General features: G+C 40.3%; 1 protein-coding gene across 2 annotated transcripts in view; it reads left to right on the top strand.

The window, feature by feature from the left end:
* Positions 1-1,366: 1,366 nt before the first annotated feature.
* Positions 1,367-19,072, top strand: part of LOC131355745 (serine/threonine-protein kinase D3-like) — a 24,644-nt gene continuing 6,938 nt past the window's right edge. Inside the window, exons 1-7 of one of the 2 annotated variants that reach the window (XM_058394200.1) lie at positions 1,367-1,642; positions 2,047-2,207; positions 12,028-12,166; positions 12,260-12,391; positions 15,312-15,466; positions 15,593-15,794; positions 17,993-18,070. In XM_058394200.1, the coding sequence (XP_058250183.1) occupies positions 1,597-1,642; positions 2,047-2,207; positions 12,028-12,166; positions 12,260-12,391; positions 15,312-15,466; positions 15,593-15,794; positions 17,993-18,070 (913 nt within the window). In that variant the 5' untranslated portion in view covers positions 1,367-1,596. The remainder of the gene's footprint in view (positions 1,643-2,046; positions 2,208-12,027; positions 12,167-12,259; positions 12,392-15,311; positions 15,467-15,592; positions 15,795-17,992; positions 18,071-19,072) is intronic. The other variant, XM_058394199.1, reaches the window with a different exon arrangement.

Below are 19,072 nucleotides of genomic sequence, written 5' to 3'. Positions count from 1 at the left end.
CTTGAAATCGACACAATGGAGGAGGTTTATTTAGACTTCTGCTGTTGTGGCTGTTTCCTGCATGCCTATTTTTAAGGATTCCCACCAACATTTTCCTCACCCTTGCTTCAGTGGATAAAGCAAACAGATACTAGGATTGATCCTATAATCATAAATAAATCACAATCACACTCAGTACTGCTTGACTTTGTAGAGTAGGCTTGTAAGAGAGATGATGAAGGATTTTCATGAGGTTCTCATGAGGTTTCAGGGAGTTTTTTCCTTGCCACAGCCTCCTCAGTTCAGTATGGAGCTGAAAACAAACCTGCTTTTGTAATCTGCTTTGTTAAAAGTGCTTTATGTCTCTATCTCTGTCTGTCTCTCTTTCAAAAAAGTTATACATTGATTTGCATTTTATTGAGTGAAGTAAGTATTTGACCCCTTTGCAAAACATGACTTAGTACTTGGTGGCAAACCCTTGTTGGCAATCACAGACGTCAGACACCAGGTTTGCACACATCTCACATCTCAAGGAATTTGGGCCCACTCCTCTTTGCATCCACGACCCATTTTCAATGCCCTGGCTGAGGGAAGGAGGTTTTCACTCAAGATTTGATGGTACATGGCTCCGTCCATCGTCCCTTTGATGCGGTGCAGTTGTCCTGTCCCCTTAGCAGAAAAACACCCCCAAAGCATAATGTTTCCACCTCCATGTTTGACGGTGGGGATGAAACTCCATGAGGTGAGATCTTGCATGGAGCCCCAGACCGAGGAAGACTGACAGTCCTTTTGTGTTTCTTCCATTTGGGAATAATCGCACCAACTGTTGTCACCTTCTCACCAAGCTGCTTGGCGATGGTCTTGTAGCTCATTCCAGCCTTGTGTAGCTCTACAATCTTGTCCCTGACATCCATGGACAGCTCTTTGGTCTTGGCCATGATGGAGAGTTTGGAATCTGATTGATTGCTTCCTTCTGTGGACAGGGTGTCTTTCATACAGGTAATGAGCTGAGATTAAGAGCACTCCCTGAGACTGTAATCTCAGCTCATTACCTGTATAAAAGTCACCTGGGAGCCAGAAATCTTTCTGATTGATAGGGGATCAAATACTTATTTCACTCATTAAAATGCAAATCAATGTAGAACTTTTCTGAAATGTGTTTTTCTGGATGTTTTTGTTGTTATTCTGCCTCTCACTGTTCAAATACACCTACCATTAAAATTACAGACTGATCATTTCTTTGTCAGTGGGCAAACATACAAAATCAGCAGGGGATCAAATCATTTTTTCCCTCACTGTATATAAATAAATAAATATATATATATATATATATCCTTACAGATATTCTTAATATTCCAAATGACACATCCTCTGTGATGTCATGAATGTGTTTGAAAACGTACCAATGGTGTGATGAGAAGCCTTATTGTCACTGAGACAAAAAAAAACGTGTGTGTGTGTGTGCATGCGAGTGTGTGTTGAGTTTCCTGTCTTCTGTCAGAGTCTCATTAGTGAAGTACGCCTCACAAAAAGGAAACCAGTGTGACATGCGACAGCAGCAGAAAACAAAGGGGTCTTCAGAGAGGTGTTATTTCTCCCTCACCAAGGTGAGAGAAAATGGCTGCCGGGGTGGAGCAGGATTCTGTGGACTCTGGCATTTCCAGTAAGTACCTTGTTGTTGCCTTTTTCACCATTTTTGCACGCTCTTGCTTTTGTCTGCGTTGGTTTGTTCTCAGTCAGATCATTTCCTTGAGTTTGTGGTCGCAGTTTTGCACCCAGGCCATAAAAGAGTGAGCTGCTCTTCATTACTCAAGCTCAAGCCAGATGATTCACTTTAGCTTTTCACTCCAGTTTTTTTTTCAGCTGCACTGTCCGTTCTCGTGTCCTCATGAGCAATTCAGGCGCCTTTTCAGTTCTGTGGTCTCCTGTCAGCCTTGCATGAAAGAAATATGAGGCTCTTCTTCAGCTAATGTTAAAGAATCAACCTGAGCTTCATCATTCTTTGGTCTCTCTCTCACTCTGTCTCTCTCTCTCTCTCTCTCTCTCTCTCTCTCTATCTCTTAAAAGATTGCTTTTCGCAGATGTCTGTGGGGATGGAGTCTGTCCACGAACGGCCCGTTTACGTCTACTTCCAAATAGGTCTGTTTAAAGAACAGGTCAAAGTGCCCAGAGGCCGGCTAAGTTTCAAAAGCGCCAAGAAAATAGCGGCAGATATAATCGAGAAGAAGGTAGGAAAGTGTCCACTGACCACATTACAAAATGTCTTCTTTTTTTCCCCCATTTCTGTTATTGCAAGCTGCTTTATTGTCACTGGATTTAATATTTGCTGTTTATTTTACTTTTCACCATCCGATATACCACAGCGCAGTTGATTTCTTAGTTCTGATTGGTCAGAAGGTGTTTATTAATTTTCTATAACAGCAGTTCTGACAATACTACACAGGTTTATGATAATAGTAACACGATTTTTGTTCCTGGGTAGTGAATTTTCCAATTACTTTTGATGGAAAATCATAAAAAATACCCATTAAGCTTCTTGAAGTTTGGGTTCGGGCTTTTAAGAGACCAAAACCTCAAAATTAGCCCATTTTACTAAAAAAAAACTGCCCAACTTCCATGGCTAAGATGGGTGATTTCTCTTTATTTGGGTTACAAAGAATGGGAAAATAACACTTTTTTCCCAGAAACAAGAAAAAAGTCATTTATATAGTAAACACTCGTATATGTTATAAGTTTGCTGTAAGGAAAGGTTTATTTAATGTAGGAAGGGGTTTCCAGTGTCAGCACTTTGTAACAGTTTGTAGGTTCAGGACAGAACCGTTTTTGCAGTGCTTTCGGGTCTATTTATTTATATTAGGTGAAAAGCAGCGGCATTTATGGCTGCTCTAACCTAATGGATAACAAGAACTAACCCGAAACATCACATAGCATAACTATGGATTAGCTTTAAATACACTTGAAATAATGACATTGGCTTTACTTTCAATCTCTTTTTTAAAGTCAGTTTTACAAGACAGTTGAGACGACTCGATGACACAGTGACATGACGGATGCTGATGACGTTGCAGGAGTGAAAGTTACTGCTGGATTTGTAAACTGTATAAATATCAGCTCTAGAGTGGTGTCTCTCGACGTATGCACTTTGTATTTGAGTTCGAATCCTGACACATCCATGACCTAGATTTCAGGAGAGAGAGAGAGAGAGAGAAGAGAGAGGTCTAGCCATTTACAGGTGCACTTAGAACAGGAAGTGTCTCCTCCATGCGTTTAGATCCGAGCAAAAAGAAAGCGTGTACATTAACATGGCGACTAACATGATATCCTACACCGTCATACCTACTGATGATACAGCTGTTGTTTGTTTGGTACACATCATTTCACGTTCTTCTACAAGAAAAATCCTACAGCAGTAATGTGACAAAAAATATGTGTACTATAGCTATGTAAATCTATATCCATCAGTTTTATACTAAATGCTCTCACACTCTGGGTCTTTGGAGCTTTCTCTTGGCACTATGGACACTATAAAGACAATATATTTACAAATAAACTCATAAATATGAATTCGAGATGTTTCTCCTTTAAATCAACAGCATATCGTTTTTGGCAAAATTGTGGAGCATACTCGTAGAAATTGCATCTGGTCAGATGATCTATATATATATAGAGTAGGTATATAGGTACAGCAGGTAAACATTTTGTCCCCAAAGTTGATGTGTTAGAAGCAGGAAAAATGGACAAGTGTAAGGATTTGAGCGAGTTTGATGAAGGGCCAAATTGTGATGGCTAGACCACTGGATCAGAGCATCTCCAAAACTGCAGCTCTTGTGGGATGTTCCCGGTCTGCAGTGGTCAGTATCTATCAAAATTATTCTTTAAGTCCCTTAAGTCCTTGTAAGTTTTGAGGTGGGGCCCATCAATGCCCCATCTCACAACTTACATGACTTAATGGATCTACTGCTAACACCTTGGTGCCAGATTTCACAGCACACCTTCAGGGATCTAGTGGAGTCCATGCTTCGACGGGTCAGGGCTGTTTTGGCAGCAAAAGGGGGACCAACACAATATTAGGCACGTGGTCATAATGTTATGCCTTATATATATGATTCTAATTAATACAGCATATAACGAATTTTGCAGTTCTAAGTAAAGCCTGTCGGATTTCTAAAGCCCATTTCTACACGTAAATAAATAAATAAATAAATTTCATTAATGCATGAGAAAAAATTTAATAAATAAATGCATGAGAAAAGTTCATGTCTAAATGAGTCAGTGCTTAAATATTAACGTCTGATTTGAGGTAGATCTGGTACTAGTGTCAGTGCTGTCATAGAAAACGAACCAGCTTCCTTACCTTTGACCAATAAATGTCAAGAAACGAGCAGCGCTGTGGTGTAACAGTTCAAAACGCTGATGCTACTTCCTGCAAGGTGCCTACGTGACGGTTCGAGAACGTGGTGTAATTTCATGGCATCGACTAGCGAAAGAGCTGAATTAATGTGCTTACTCAACCTCATTAACTATATTGGTATACTGGACAGGGAACAGATCGGATTCCTGCTGTGTGTGTGTGTGTGTGTGTGTACAGCTGATTTGCTACTAGATGGCCTACATGGTGTTACTACACACGCATACACAGAGTCATAATCGCAGTACCTGACCTGTGTGCCTGCTGCTGCTGTCAGCATGACTGCTGTGTGGTTTTCAGCATGTGTGGTTCATTTTCCAACCACAGACACGTCTTCACATCACACACACACACACCACCCCATACTGTGTCTGTCCTCTGCTCGAGCTCCTGCAGCCAGATGAACACATAATAATGCTCATATGTGCACCACGACTGTATACATATACATAGGCAGATTCTTAATGTACAGACATACACCACACGCACTCTTTCACTCACAGTGTGGTAATATTAACAGATTCTCAGGTGTCCTGGACTTGTGTCCTATCCCCTCACACACACACACACACACAGTGCAGTAAAACATTAGATCTGTGCATACAGAGAAGCTTGTGATGCTGGGATGATCTCAGACATGTGAGTGGGATGAAAATCAAAGCTGCATCAGTTAATTGTTTTTGTTTTTGCTCTTCAGTGCGCTGGTTTCGGATGTCTCTGTGAAGTGCTGCTCGTCTCCGTCACCTAGTTTAATGTCAGCGTAAAAAAAAAAAAAAAAAAAAAAATTGAGCATATATTTTGCTATAATGGAGTTTTCACAATGGTTGTAATTTCAGTCAAAGCTAGAACTTTCTCCAGGGATACATGCAGTATGTTTATAGCCACGGCCTAAAATTAAAGGTGTTTTATTTTATTTTTTTGAAATCTATTTTATGCATATATCAATTAAAACATATCCATCCTCTTAAAATTAAAATTAAAATGAATTTTTAAAAAATGTTTTCTAAATATGACTTACATTTAAAATGAATTACTATGAGTAAAAAAGATTAAAAAAAAATAAAAAAAAACACTTTAGCACCTTAAAATGAAAATTAAATCCTTTGTAAATAAAAAAAAAAAAAAAAAAAAAAAAAAGTTAACCTTCAAGTCTATCATTTTTTTAATGTGGATGACAAAAATGATAGAAAATCTCATTATGTGTATAATTTTATTCTAGGGAGTTTAAAAAAAATGATTAAAAAATAATAATATAAACAAAGCTTTTTAAGCTTAAGAGTCCAGCATCTGATACAAAAATATGAATTTCATTTGGGATTTCGTGCAGTTATTTGTGTGACAATATAGTCATGGGAAAAAGAAGGTCTTGCACCTTCTGGTCTATGCTTTTGGTTATCGTGGCTAACTGTGTGGTTCTCATAAAAAAAAAAAAACCCAACAACACGCCAATAGATTTCAACATATAATAGTTGTTCTCTCAACCAACGTTCAAAAATACATGAATTATACAATTCAACAATATGTAGTGTTTCGTAAAGGAGTTTTATAGAGAAACTGTGTCCCACTCGTATTACAAAACCTTGCTTGAGGTCGTTAGAGGGCATCTCTCTGCCTCATCGCAGTGGTGTTGACATCTGGACTTCGACGTCTTCATTATTTTCTTCTTTAGCCATTCCGATATCAATTTGCTGGTGAGTTTGGGATCGTTGTCCTGTTTCATGACCCACTTTCCTGCCTTGCTTAGATGGTTGGACAGATGGTGTGATATTTTCTGAAGAATTGTGTGATATAAAGTGGAGTTCATTGTTGGTTCAGTGAATGCAAGTTTCCCACATCCTGTGACGGCAAACAGTTGGTATCAGGTGTATTTGGTGGCTTTTCTGTGTTTGGTTTTCACCAGACCAGAACTATGCATGATTGCAAAACATCTCTTGCTTGGATTAATCATTCCAAAGCATATAATCCAGACCTTTTGTGGTTTTAATGTGTTTACCCAAGCCTTCAGTAGCTCTTCAGGCTTATTTCTTCCTTGGAGCATTAAACAGTTGGACCGTGAGCTGAATTTACTTGGCCTTATAACCCTCTCCATATAAATGAGCAGGAACTACTGCTTCTCTGTGTTCATGGCTGATGTTCTATCTTCTTAGCATGATGTAGACACACACCTGAATGCTCCAGAATACCAGAAGTTCGGCTTTTTATCGATGTAGTCACACTTCTTGATGGCATTTTATTCACAACACCAAGCTGCTAATTTATTAACATTACTAATGATTGTGGATTTAAAGGATTTTTTTTGGTTTTTGTGTCTTTTTTTTGTCTACATATTGTTTTTTTATTGCTGTGATCAGGGGTTATTTGTGGTGGATAGAAGTTGATGCTGTAAAACGAGTTGTGTGGCAGAAACCTAGACTTATAAAGAGTACTTGTAATGGTTTAGTTTTATTAAGTGATTTAAAGGTGGTTTATGTTTTCCTCAAACCTGCCTTAGATTGACCGTCCATGCATGTGGACTGTATGTACTAAATTTCGCCTTTCACAGATCCTCGATCTCAGCTACATCTCTCGATTTCATAATTGTTCTCAGCTAAACGTTGCTTATTTTTCAATTTCGGTTAACCGTGTTTCCAGAAATAGACTATAATTGCACATCTGACCATCACATGACTCTTCCTCAAACTGTAGCCACAAATTTGAAAGCACACAGTTGTCTAGAATGAAGATCTTCCCTTCACTGGAACTAAGAGGCCAAAACCCTGTTCCTGTATACTAATGCCTTAAAGCGAGCTCTATCATGTCATGGTGTGTTCAGGTTGGAGTTGGAGTGGTAAGAACTGAACACCTCTGGGATGAAATGGAGCTCCAACTCCACCATTATCTCACTGATCACAAATCCCTACAGCTATTCTCCAACATCTAGTGGAAAACCTTCCCAGAAGAGTGGAGGAGCAAAGGTGGACTTAATCTATATTAATACCTATAGTTTTGAAAGAAATGTTCTAGAAGAATATCTGGTTGTGATGGTCAGTGTCCACAGGCTTTTAGCCTTATTGTATTACTGTGGCTGTAACCAGGAAGTAGTATGCTAGTTAATGAGCATGGTCTTTGTCTTATAAGCTTCGTATCTGACCACTTGCTTGTTTTTGCTTTTTTTTTTCTTACCACCATTGCTTCAGGCTTACATTTTACATTTCTGGCATTTGGCAGACGCTCTTATCCAGAGTTATATACACAAGTGCTTTGAAATACATCAACACTAAGAGTTAAGTAGTCACATATACATTACTGCACAATGAAAGCATATCCCATCCTTGGGGGTTGGGGTCAGAGCGCTGGGTCAGCTATGATGCAGCGCCCCTGGAGCAGGGTGGGTTCGGGGGCCTTGCTCAAGGGCCCAATGGTGGCAGCTTGGCAGGTGCAGTGGCTTTAATCCGGATCTTTCGGTCAACGACCCCAGAGCCTTAACCACTTCAGCTACCACAGCCACTAGGTCACAAACTTAGGATACCATCATCCTGGAAACTCTGCTGAGAGGAATTTCTCATTAGGTATATATATAGATGTAATTTTAGACTTTTATTCAGAATTTCTCTAAAGCTACTTTGAGACAATGTTCCACTGTTAAAAGCGTGATACAAATAGACTTTTATCGAGTTAAACTGACGCTTCCCTTCACACCTGACTTCAGTAAATACAAAGAGTAGTGCACCTCCTATAGTGTCCATCTGCACTCATATTCATTACAAACACAACATCTGTTCATTCTGAATAATATTTTCATATGCACCGACATTCCTAGTTAGCTACCTTTCAGCATGTAATGTATACTGAAGTTCATAGACGAGGCACCTGATATCTTTTGTACACTTTTCTGGCTACACGCTTCAGGATGTTGAGACCTGTTGAGACCTGGCAAAAACCTTTTAGCTTTTATTAAACAGTCCTGTGTGACTTATGTAGTGGTAAGTTATTTATAATAATCTGTTATGTTGGAAATCTGTCAGTAGGCTGTGGTCAGTCTGGCTGTGCCAGTGAACTGACCTCTTTCTGTTAAAGTAGAAAGTTCTAGGCCACACTTACTGAAAACAAATGTAACCGATAATTGACATTTGAGGTCTGGCTTGCTAGTGCCACTCTCGCTTATTACATATTACACATGAAAAGATTTACAGTAAAGCTTGAACAGTAATGAATAGATGCTCTGTGTAGTGTTTACTACACTGGATATTTTTGAGGTTTTGTCCTAGCACACTGATTTTTCCCAGAAACCTGTATATAATTTAATAGATTTTATATATTTGTTATTTATTTGTATTTGTCTAGGATGTTTTTAATAAAGTCTGAAGATAATTTAAAAAAAAAATTAAGATTCAGTTGTGCGTGATCCAGAAACCGGAGCAAGAGTAATATTAAAATAATAACACTATCATTTTAATAATAATAATAATAATAATAGTAATAATAATAATAATAATAATAATACTAGCACACGGGTCTTGCTTAGGCTTTGTGTTACAGAACACTGAGCTACAGAGGTGATTTTGTATGCTTAAACATTTTTACATTAAATATAACATCTATAAAACCTTGGATTTGTTTTTATTTTATTTTTTTTTGAAACTCAAAAAATCAAGTACAGCCACGTCCTTCAGTGGTTCCCTCCTAAGCCACGCCCCCTAAATGCAGGTAACGAGTCTCGAGTCTAATTAACTCTAAATACTGATTGGTTGCATGTTGCTGGTCCACATCTTCATATCTTTCTTCTGAGCAGATATCTGTAGGTCGATCCATCCATGGATGGATGGATGGATGGATGGATAGATAGATAGATAGATACACTATATTGCCAAAAGTATTCACTCACCCATCCAAATAATCAGAATCAGGTGTTCCAATCACTTCCATGGCCACAGGTGTATAAAATCAAGCACCTAGGCATGCAGACTGTTTTTACAAACATTTGTGAAAGAATGGGTCGCTCTCAGGAGCTCAGTGAATTCCAGCGTGGAACTGTGATAGGATGCCACCTGTGCAACAAATCCAGTCATGAAATTTCCTCGCTCCTAAATATTCCACAGTCAACTGTCAGCTGTATTATAAGAACGTGGAAGTGTTTGGGAACGACAGCAACTCAGCCACGAAGTGGTAGGCCACGTAAACTGACGGAGCGGGGTCAGCGGATGCTGAGGCGCATAGTGCGAAGAGGTCGCCAACTTTCTGCAGAGTCAATCGCTACAGACCTCCAAACTTCATGTGGCCTTCAGATTAGCTCAAGAACAGTGCGCAGAGAGCTTCATGGAATGGGTTTCCATGGCCGAGCAGCTGCATCCAAGCCATACATCACCAAGTCCAATGCAAAGCGTCGGATGCAGTGGTGTAAAGCACGCCGCCACTGGACTCTAGAGCAGTGGAGACACGTTCTCTGGAGTGACGAATCGCGCTTCTCCATCTGGCAATCTGATGGACGAGTCTGGGTTTGGCGGTTGCCAGGAGAACGGTACTTGTCTGACTGCATTGTGCCAAGTGTAAAGTTTGGTGGAGGGGGGATTATGGTGTGGGGTTGTTTTTCAGGAGCTGGGCTTGGCCCCTTAGTTCCAGTGAAAGGAACTCTGAATGCTTCAGCATACCAAGACATTTTGGACAATTCCATGCTCCCAACTTTGTGGGAACAGTTTGGAGCTGGCCCCTTCCTCTTCCAACATGACTGTGCACCAGTGCACAAAGCAAGGTCCATAAAGACATGGATGACAGAGTCTGGTGTGGAGGAACTTGACTGGCCTGCACAGAGTCCTGACCTCAACCCGATAGAACACCTTTGGGATGAATTAGAGCGGAGACTGAGAGCCAGGCCTTCTCGTCCAACATCAATGTGTGACCTCACAAATGCGCTTCTGGAAGAATGGTCAAAAATTCCCATAAACACACTCCTAAACCTTGTGGACAGCCTTCCCAGAAGAGTTGAAGCTGTTATAGCTGCAAAGGGTGGACCGACGTCATATTGAACCCTATGGATTAGGAATGGGATGTCACTTAAGTTCATATGCGAGTCAAGGCAAGTGAGCGAATACTTTTGGCAATATAGTGTAGATAGATAGATAGATAGATAGATAGATAGATAGATAGATAGATAGATAGATAGATAGATAGATAGATAGATAGATAGATAGATAGATAGATAGATAGATAGATAGATAGATAGATAGATAGATAGATAGATAGATAGAATGTGAGGAGAACCCAAGGTTAACCGAATATTACTGATCATGCCTTAACATTTAATTTTCCTAGAACATAGTCATAACCATTTCCCACACAGCATGACTTATATGAGAAGGCATAAATCTCACACACACACACACACCTCCTTGTGCCTGCTCTGACATCACTAAACGCACAGCTTTAACAGTCACTTTGTTTATTTTTATCATGCTTTTGTCTTATTCCGGGAGACTCGAGTCAGCGTCGGTATCTTTACCCTCCTCCACGGTCTAACACTCTCTCTCTCTCACACACACACTTTTTGAGTCATTTCCTCTTAATTTAAATTACAAAAGAAAGCTTTGACATTTCAAGTCATGTTGCTTTCCGGGGCTCTGCGCCATCACCTCCGGCCGACTCGCAGCTGAGCATCTGACCTGCTTTCACATAAGCAGACTGAATTGCTCTAGAGCTCAAAGTCTACCACTTATCTCTGCCATCTGATTTCAGTCCTCCGAATGTTCGTGTGCATGTGTATGCGTCACACTGAGATCTGAGACGCGATATGCTGCCTGGTCGTGTGAGAATAGCAGTGTGTCAGGGGCTGTAAAATAGAGCAGAGCGAGATACCAGAGGGTATGTGCAGAGTGTTTATGGACGGATGCGTAGGTTTTAAATCATCTGTCTCTCTCATCTCACAAAAAAAAAACACAAAAGAGCTTTGTTGCTCCTTTTTCCAGTTCTTCAGTTCAGTGTAAACAGCGTATGTTTACCTCTTTTCAAACACAATAAAGATCTCTTCAGTCTCATCACCAGTGACCTTTGTGGCTATGTTGACATTCGAGATACCGATGACTTGAGAAGCTCTTGTTAGACGTGCAATTTGCACTTCAGCACCTGGACTTCTTTCGTCTTTAGACTTTTACAGGGAAAAATTATACAACACTATGTTGATTATTTTCCTATAACAGCATGACCCATAACGCTTTCATTCTTCCTTTATGACATCGGGTTTGCTAACAATGGAGTTTTCTTATTTTTTTAAAGAACAAGACGTATACTGTTAAGCGTAGGTCTGCAAAACAAGTTAGTTCCTGTCATCACTTCTGTTATACCGACTACAAAGAGTTGCTCCTTCACCTCACCAGCCTCTCTCTTTCTCTCTCTCTCTCTCTCTCTCTTTCTTCTTTCTCTCGTTCTCTTGAAAAACAAAACAAAACAACTTAGCCTGTTATGTTACTGAGAAACCGGAAAGCACAACCTCCTCTAAAATGAAGACAAGAAACTTTATCTTTAACTCTGAGAAAGCGCTGATACTGGATACTCCTTCAGTAAACATTAAATAAACATCTTCTACAGGATCCGTGTGTTTCTTCTACTTTGTGTGTGTTTTTTTGTAATGTGACTTTGAATGAACCTCCTGCTTCTGTTTGCGTGTAAAGGCCCCTGATTGGAGTATAATAGGTCTTGGTGAGAAGCTGCTGCTTTTCCGACACGATCCCACATCAGAGCAGATCCTCCAGAGACTCTCAGAGCAACACTACCTGCAACATGGAGACCTGGTGGAGGTGGTACTTGCTGGTTAGCACCCACACACACAAACACACACACACGTTGAATCTTACACTGCTCAGAGTTTGATATCCGACCTGACTCTTTTTTGACCCCTTTCAGCTTCTGCATCTCTGACCGAGGTGAAGTTCCGCCCACATTCGTTGGTGGTCCAGTCTTATCGCACACCTACATTTTGTCACCACTGCGGGGAGATGCTTTGGGGGCTGGTCCGACAGGGCTTGAAGTGTGAAGGTAACACTCACTGACGCATATGTTCACAAACGCACATTTTCCTTTACTGAAATTACTGCCAGTGTGTGGCCTATAAAAAGGTCTGACAAAATGACATCAGAGAAACATCTGAAACCTCAATCAATGACTCCATATGCTTTAATACATGAATACATTCTCAAATCTTACTATTAAGGTCTTAATCTTTCCATTTTAAACTGAATTTCTAAAGTTTTAGTTTGCAAATTTGTACTCAAGGTGGAAAAATGAGCCCTTGGAAAAAAAATAAAATAATACATGATAAAATGCTGACATTTGTGGCCAAAAGTATGCAAACACCTGACCTTTACACCCATACATGTTCCTGCCGCAAAGCAAGAAGCACACAGTTGTCTTTACAGTATGGCTCCGTATGCTGTAGCGCTACGGTTTCGCTTCACTGGAACTAAGAGGCTCGGAACATTTCACTGCCCCGTGCACGAAGCACAGAGCTCCATGAAGACATGGTGTGTTCAGGTTGAAGTGGAAGAACTCGAGTGTCCTGCACTGAACACCTTCGGGATGAACTGGAACACCGACTGAACCCCTTCACCTGACCTCAGTGTCTGATCTCATTAATAATGCTCTTGTAGCTGAATGATCACTAATCCCCACAGCCATGCTCTAATATCTACTGGAAAACCTTCCCAGAAGAGTGGAGGATATTAGAACAGAAAGCAGGGAACAAGCACATATGGGTGTGACGCTCAGCTGGTCATAAACTTTTGACCATTCAGCATATGTTTACGTCTTTCAAGTCAGGTTCTAGCATTCACATTTACATATATGGCATTTCTCAGACTCTCTTATCCAGAGTGACATACAGAAATGCTTTAAAGTCTCTAGCATGAAACACATCCTGATACTAGTTCACTAGGTCAGGGACTAAAAATACGGAGTGTCCATCTGAACACTCTGTTGGGAGGCAACACCGCAAGAAAAGCACAACAACCTACTAAACGTTTTAAAGGTGTTTCAATTTTACGTCCCCTTCACCTTCACTGCATGAGGAAATCACACTCAGCTATCGAGACTTTAAGACAGACTAGCTGTTAAAACCACTGTCATGAACTTGATATTTGCCACACATTTTGGTGAAATATATGTCTTGAAAAAACTATATATGTCATGATTCTTAAATCAAGGATTACCTTATCCTTATCTTATCTTATCTTATCTTATCTTATCTTATCTTATCTTATCTTATCTTATCTTATCTTAATATTATCTCATCCTTATATTATCTTATCCTTATCTTATCCTTATATTATCTTATCCTTAACTTATCCTTATATTATCTTATCCTCATCTTATCCATACCTTATCTTATCTTATTTTATCTTATCCTTATATTATCTCATCCTTATATTATCTTATCCTTATATTATCTCATCCTTATATTATCTTATCCATACCTTATCTTATCCTAATCCTATCCTTATCTTATCTTATCTTATCTTATCTTATCTTATCTTATCTTATCTTATCTTATCTTATCTTATCTTATCTTATCTTATCTTATATTATTTTATCTTATCCTATCCTTATCCTATCCTTATATTATCTTATCCTTATCTTATCTTAACCTTATCTTATCCTTATATTACCTTATCCTTATCTTATCTTATCCTTATCTTATATTATCTTATCCTTATCTTATCCTATCCTTATATTATCTTATCCTTATCTTATCTTAACCTTATCTTATCCTTATATTACCTTATCCTTATCTTATCTTATCTTATCCTTATCTTATCTTATCTTATATTATCTTATCCTTATCTTATATTATCTTATCCTTATCTTATCCTATCCTTATCTTATCCATACCTTATCTTATCTTATCTTATCTTATCTTATCTTATCTTATCTTATCTTATCTTATCTTATCTTATCTTATCTTATCCTTATCTTATCTTATCTTATCCTTATCTTATCTTATATTATCTTATCCTTATCTTATCCTATCCTTATCTTATCCATACCTTATCTTATCTTATCTTATCTTATCTTATCTTATCTTATCTTATCTTATCTTATCTTATCCTTATATTATTTTATCTTATCTTATCCTTATATTATCTTATCCTTATCTTATCTTATCCTTATCTTATCCTTATATTATCTTATCCTTATATTATCTTATCCTTATATTATCTTATCCTTATCTTATCTCATCCTTATATTATCTTATCCTTATATTATCTCATCCTTCTATTATCCTTATATTATCTTATCTTATCTTATCTTATCTTATCTTATCTTATCTTATCTTATCTTATCCTTATATTATTTTATCTTATCTTATCTTATCTTATCTTATCTTATCTTATCTTATCTTATCTTATCTTATCCTTATATTATTTTATCTTATCTTATCTTATCTTATCTTATCTTATCTTATCTTATCTTATCTTATCTTATCTTATCCTTCTATTATCCTTATCTTATCTGGTTGTAGGCAGAAAACTCAGCTTTCATGGTACTGAAAGACCACTTACACACACACACACACACGACTTCTCATTCATATTTCTTACCAATATCTGATACTATTCTTCATCCAGTCCAGAGCAATTTCTCTTTCCAGAGTTAGGAGTGTGCCAAATTTCTGTGACTGTAACGTTACAGCATTTATCTATGCAGTCAAGCTTTGTCCGTGTTTATAAATAACACAACGTCACACTGTGTCACATCACTGAGACAGATATATATAGTGTGTGGGCATGTCGTTACCCATAAGATCTATTATCTGTATCTTTTTTTTATTAACTGAGTCTGTTAACCATTTCAATGCGCTCTCTCCCTCTCTCTCTCTCTCTCTCTCTCTCTCTCTCTCCCTCTCCCTCTCTCTCTCTCTCTCTCTCTCTCTCCCTCTCTCTCTCTCTCTCTCTCTCTCTAGGTTGTGGTTTAGATTTTCATAAACGCTGTGCACTGATGTTGTCTAATGACTGCTCACGTGTGTACCGGCCATGTGGCCAAAGTCTATCGCTCTTCCCTCCCTCGCGTCCTCGTGCCACCTCCCTCAGCAACCACACTGGAGGCAGTCTGGAGGAGGTAGCACCTCCTTTCTCATAAATCTGTAACCGAGTCTCTATGTCTTAAATGAGAAACGATGAGGGAAAAAGGAATAATAAATAAGTTCCTTTATTCATGCTGTTTTCTCTCTCCTCTCTGCTCTAGATCAGTCTCACCAAGCCGTCACGCTCTCGGCCCCCATCATGGGCAGACAGGCCCGTGTGGTTAGGGGTGTGTGATGGGGCTAGAGGGGGCAGACCCCAGGTGCCACACACCTTCCACATCCACACATACAAAAAGCCCACAATGTGTCAACACTGCCGCCGGCTGCTGAAGGGTCTGTTCCGCCAAGGCCTGCAGTGCTCAGGTGAGAGCTGCAAACACTACTGGGTCAAAGGTTACACATGAAGGTTCAGTTTGAACCTTCTGAACCCTAACACACCTGTCTACTGTATCTGAAGCGTATGTGTGGTTACCACAGACATGAATTCCTACAGGTTTTGAGATCCATTCCTCTTCCATTTACATCCACTAACTCAGATAGACCTCTGTAATATTGTTGTGAGAAGACAAGCATCCCGGAATGCATGCTTTTGTTCTTTCAACCATTTATAGCTGATGCAGTACACAGTGAAATAAAACAACATTCCTTCAGCACTATGGTCCAACATAAAGACACAGAGTGGCAGTGAAGGACTAGAGGCAGTGCAGAAGAAGAGACAGTGCAGGAGAAGAGGCAGTGCAGGAGAAGAGACAGTGCAGGATAAAAGGCAGTGCAGGAGAAGAGACAGTGCAGGATAAAAGGCAGTGCAGGAGAAGAGGCAGTGCAGTATAAAATGCAGTGCAGGAGAAGAGACAGTGCAGGATAAAAGGCAGTACAGGAGAAGAGACAATACAGGAGATGAGACAGTGCAGGAGAAGAGGCAGTGCAGGACAGGAGACATTGCAGGAGAAGAGGCAGTGCAGGAGAAGAGACAGTGCAGGATAAAAGGCAGTACAGGAGAAGAGGCAGTGCAGGAGAAGAGGCAGTGCAGTATAAAATGCAGTGCAGGAGAAGAGACAGTGCAGGATAAAAGGCAGTACAGGACAGGAGACATTGCAGGAGAAGAGACCGTGCAGGATAAATGGCAGTACAGGACAGGAGACATTGCAGGAGAAGAGACAGTGCAAACAGACAAAACAATAAATAAGGGCAGATAAATAATATAGCACTGACCAATGTCCAGTCTGCTGGTTCACACCAAATCTTGAAGTGGAACAGCAAAAGTAGACCTCATGTTCCTCTTCTGTCAGCCGAGAACATGGAGCCGAGAACATGGAGCTGAGAACATGGAGCCGAGTCCATGGAGCCGAGAACATGGAGTCGGGAACATGGAGTCGGGAACATGGAGCCAAGTCCATGGAGCCGAGAACATGGAGCCGAGACCATGGAGCCGAGACCATGGAGCCGAGAACATGGAGCCGAGAACATGGAGCTGAGAACATGGAGCCGAGTCCATGGAGCCAAGAACATGGAGCTGAGAACATGGAGCCGAGTCCATGGAGCTGGGAACATGTAGCCGAGAACATGGAGCTGAGAACATGGATCAGAGAACATGGAGCCGGGAACATGGAGTCGGGAACATGGAGTCGGGAACATGGAGCCAAGTCCATGGAGCCGAGAACATGGAGCCGAGACCATGGAGCCGAGAACATGGAGCCGAGAACATGGAGCCGAGTCCATGGAGCCGAGAACATGGAGCCGAGACCATGGAGCCGAGAACATGGAGCCGAGAACATGGAGCCGAGAACATGGAGCCGAGTCCATGGAGCTGGGAACATGTAGCCGAGAACATGTAGCCGAGAACATGGAGCTGAGAACATGGATCAGAGAACATGGAGCCGGGAACATGGAGTCGGGAACATGGAGTCGGGAACATGGAGCTGAGAACATGGATCAGAGAACATGGAGCCGGGAACATGGAGTCGGGAACATGGAGTCGGGAACATGGATCAGAGAACATGGAGCCGGGAACATGGAGCCGAGAACATGGATCAGAGAACATGGAGTCGGGAACATGGAGTCGGGAACATGGAGCCGGGAACATGGAGCCGGGAACATGGAGTCGGGAACATGGAGCCGGGAACATGGAGTCGGGAACATGGAGCCGGGAACATGGAGTCGGGAACATGGAGCCGGGAACATGGAGTCGGGAACATGGAGTCGGGAACATGGAACCGGGAACATGGAGCCGAGACTGCACTGAGCTCAGACTCACCAAAACTGGACAGTTGAAGATATTCAGCATGATCTGATGAATCCTGATCTCAGCTGAAGCACACAGATGTGAGGGTCAGAATTTGGCAGCAACAGCATAAAACCCTGAACCCAAACGGCCATGTGTCAACACTCCAGACTGGTGGAGGAGGTGGACTGGTGTGGGGAATGCTTTCTTTAGGCCTGTTCATGGCTTGAATGCCCACTGTGTAGTGGAGTATCGTTGCTGACCATGTGACCACAATTAGTTTGTTTTTGTGTATTTTACTGCGTTTGAATATTACGTCCTCTTGTCCTCTTTTTTGCAGACTGCAGGTTTAACTGTCATCGCCAATGTGAGTCTCAGGTTCCTGCAGACTGTAGAGGAGAGCGAGCCAATGGAGAAGGTATGCTATATAGTAGGGGTGTAACGTAAAAGTAAAAAAAAAATATTGTGACAGAAAAGTCTCCTTTTTATTTCTGTATAAAAAAAACGCAACAAAATACGCATTTTATAATTCTGTATAAAACTAAATAAATTAATTACTACTACAGGTTCCTCATATTTTAATAAATAAATAAATTATAATAATAAATAAATAAATTCATAGACACATTATATTGCCAAAAGTATTGGGACGTCTGCCTTCACATGCACATGAATGTAACATGGAGTTGGCTCCGCCCTTTACAGCTATAACAGCTTCAACTCTTCTGGGAAGGCTTGTGTTTATGGGAATTTTTGACCATTCCACTAGAAATGCATTTGTGAGGTCAGACACTGATGTTAGACAAGAAGGTCTGGCTCACAGTCTCCACTCTAATCCATCCTAAAGGTGTTCTATCAGGTTGAGGTCAGGACTCTGTGAGGTCAGTTCCTCCACACCAAACTCACTCATCCATGTCTTTATGGACCTTGCTTTGTGCACTGGTGTACAGTCATGTTGAAACAGGAAGGGGTCATCCCCACACTGTTCCTACAGAGTTAGGAGCTTGAAATTGTCCAAAATGTCTTGGTATGATGAAGCATTAAGAGTTCCTTTCACTGGAACTAACCCCTGATAAACAACACCTGAATATAATGATTTGGAGGGGTGTCCCAAAACCTTTGGCAATATAGTGTATATTCATTCTCCCAATCAATTTTTTTGTTTGAAAGTCATCAGTGACATTTTTTAACTGTTATAAAAATTGCAATCCGGCACTGTCGGTCACTTTAAATGTGCAGATACCTGTTTCTCCATGAAAGGACACGATCATATGAACTACCTGCTCTCTGTATATTGTAACTTAATGGGATGCACAGATTATTGCTACACTATTATATACAGTTTAAATCTCCTCTATAAAAACGGGACCTTCATGAAATGCAGTTCATTCCTTCATCTTCACTAAGCACTTTATTCTGG

This window comes from Hemibagrus wyckioides, linkage group LG07 (genome assembly GCF_019097595.1).
Source record: "Hemibagrus wyckioides isolate EC202008001 linkage group LG07, SWU_Hwy_1.0, whole genome shotgun sequence".
Taxonomy (NCBI): domain Eukaryota; kingdom Metazoa; phylum Chordata; class Actinopteri; order Siluriformes; family Bagridae; genus Hemibagrus; species Hemibagrus wyckioides.
Note: the sequence above shows the minus strand (reverse complement) of the source record. Positions and strands in the feature narration are given on the sequence as shown.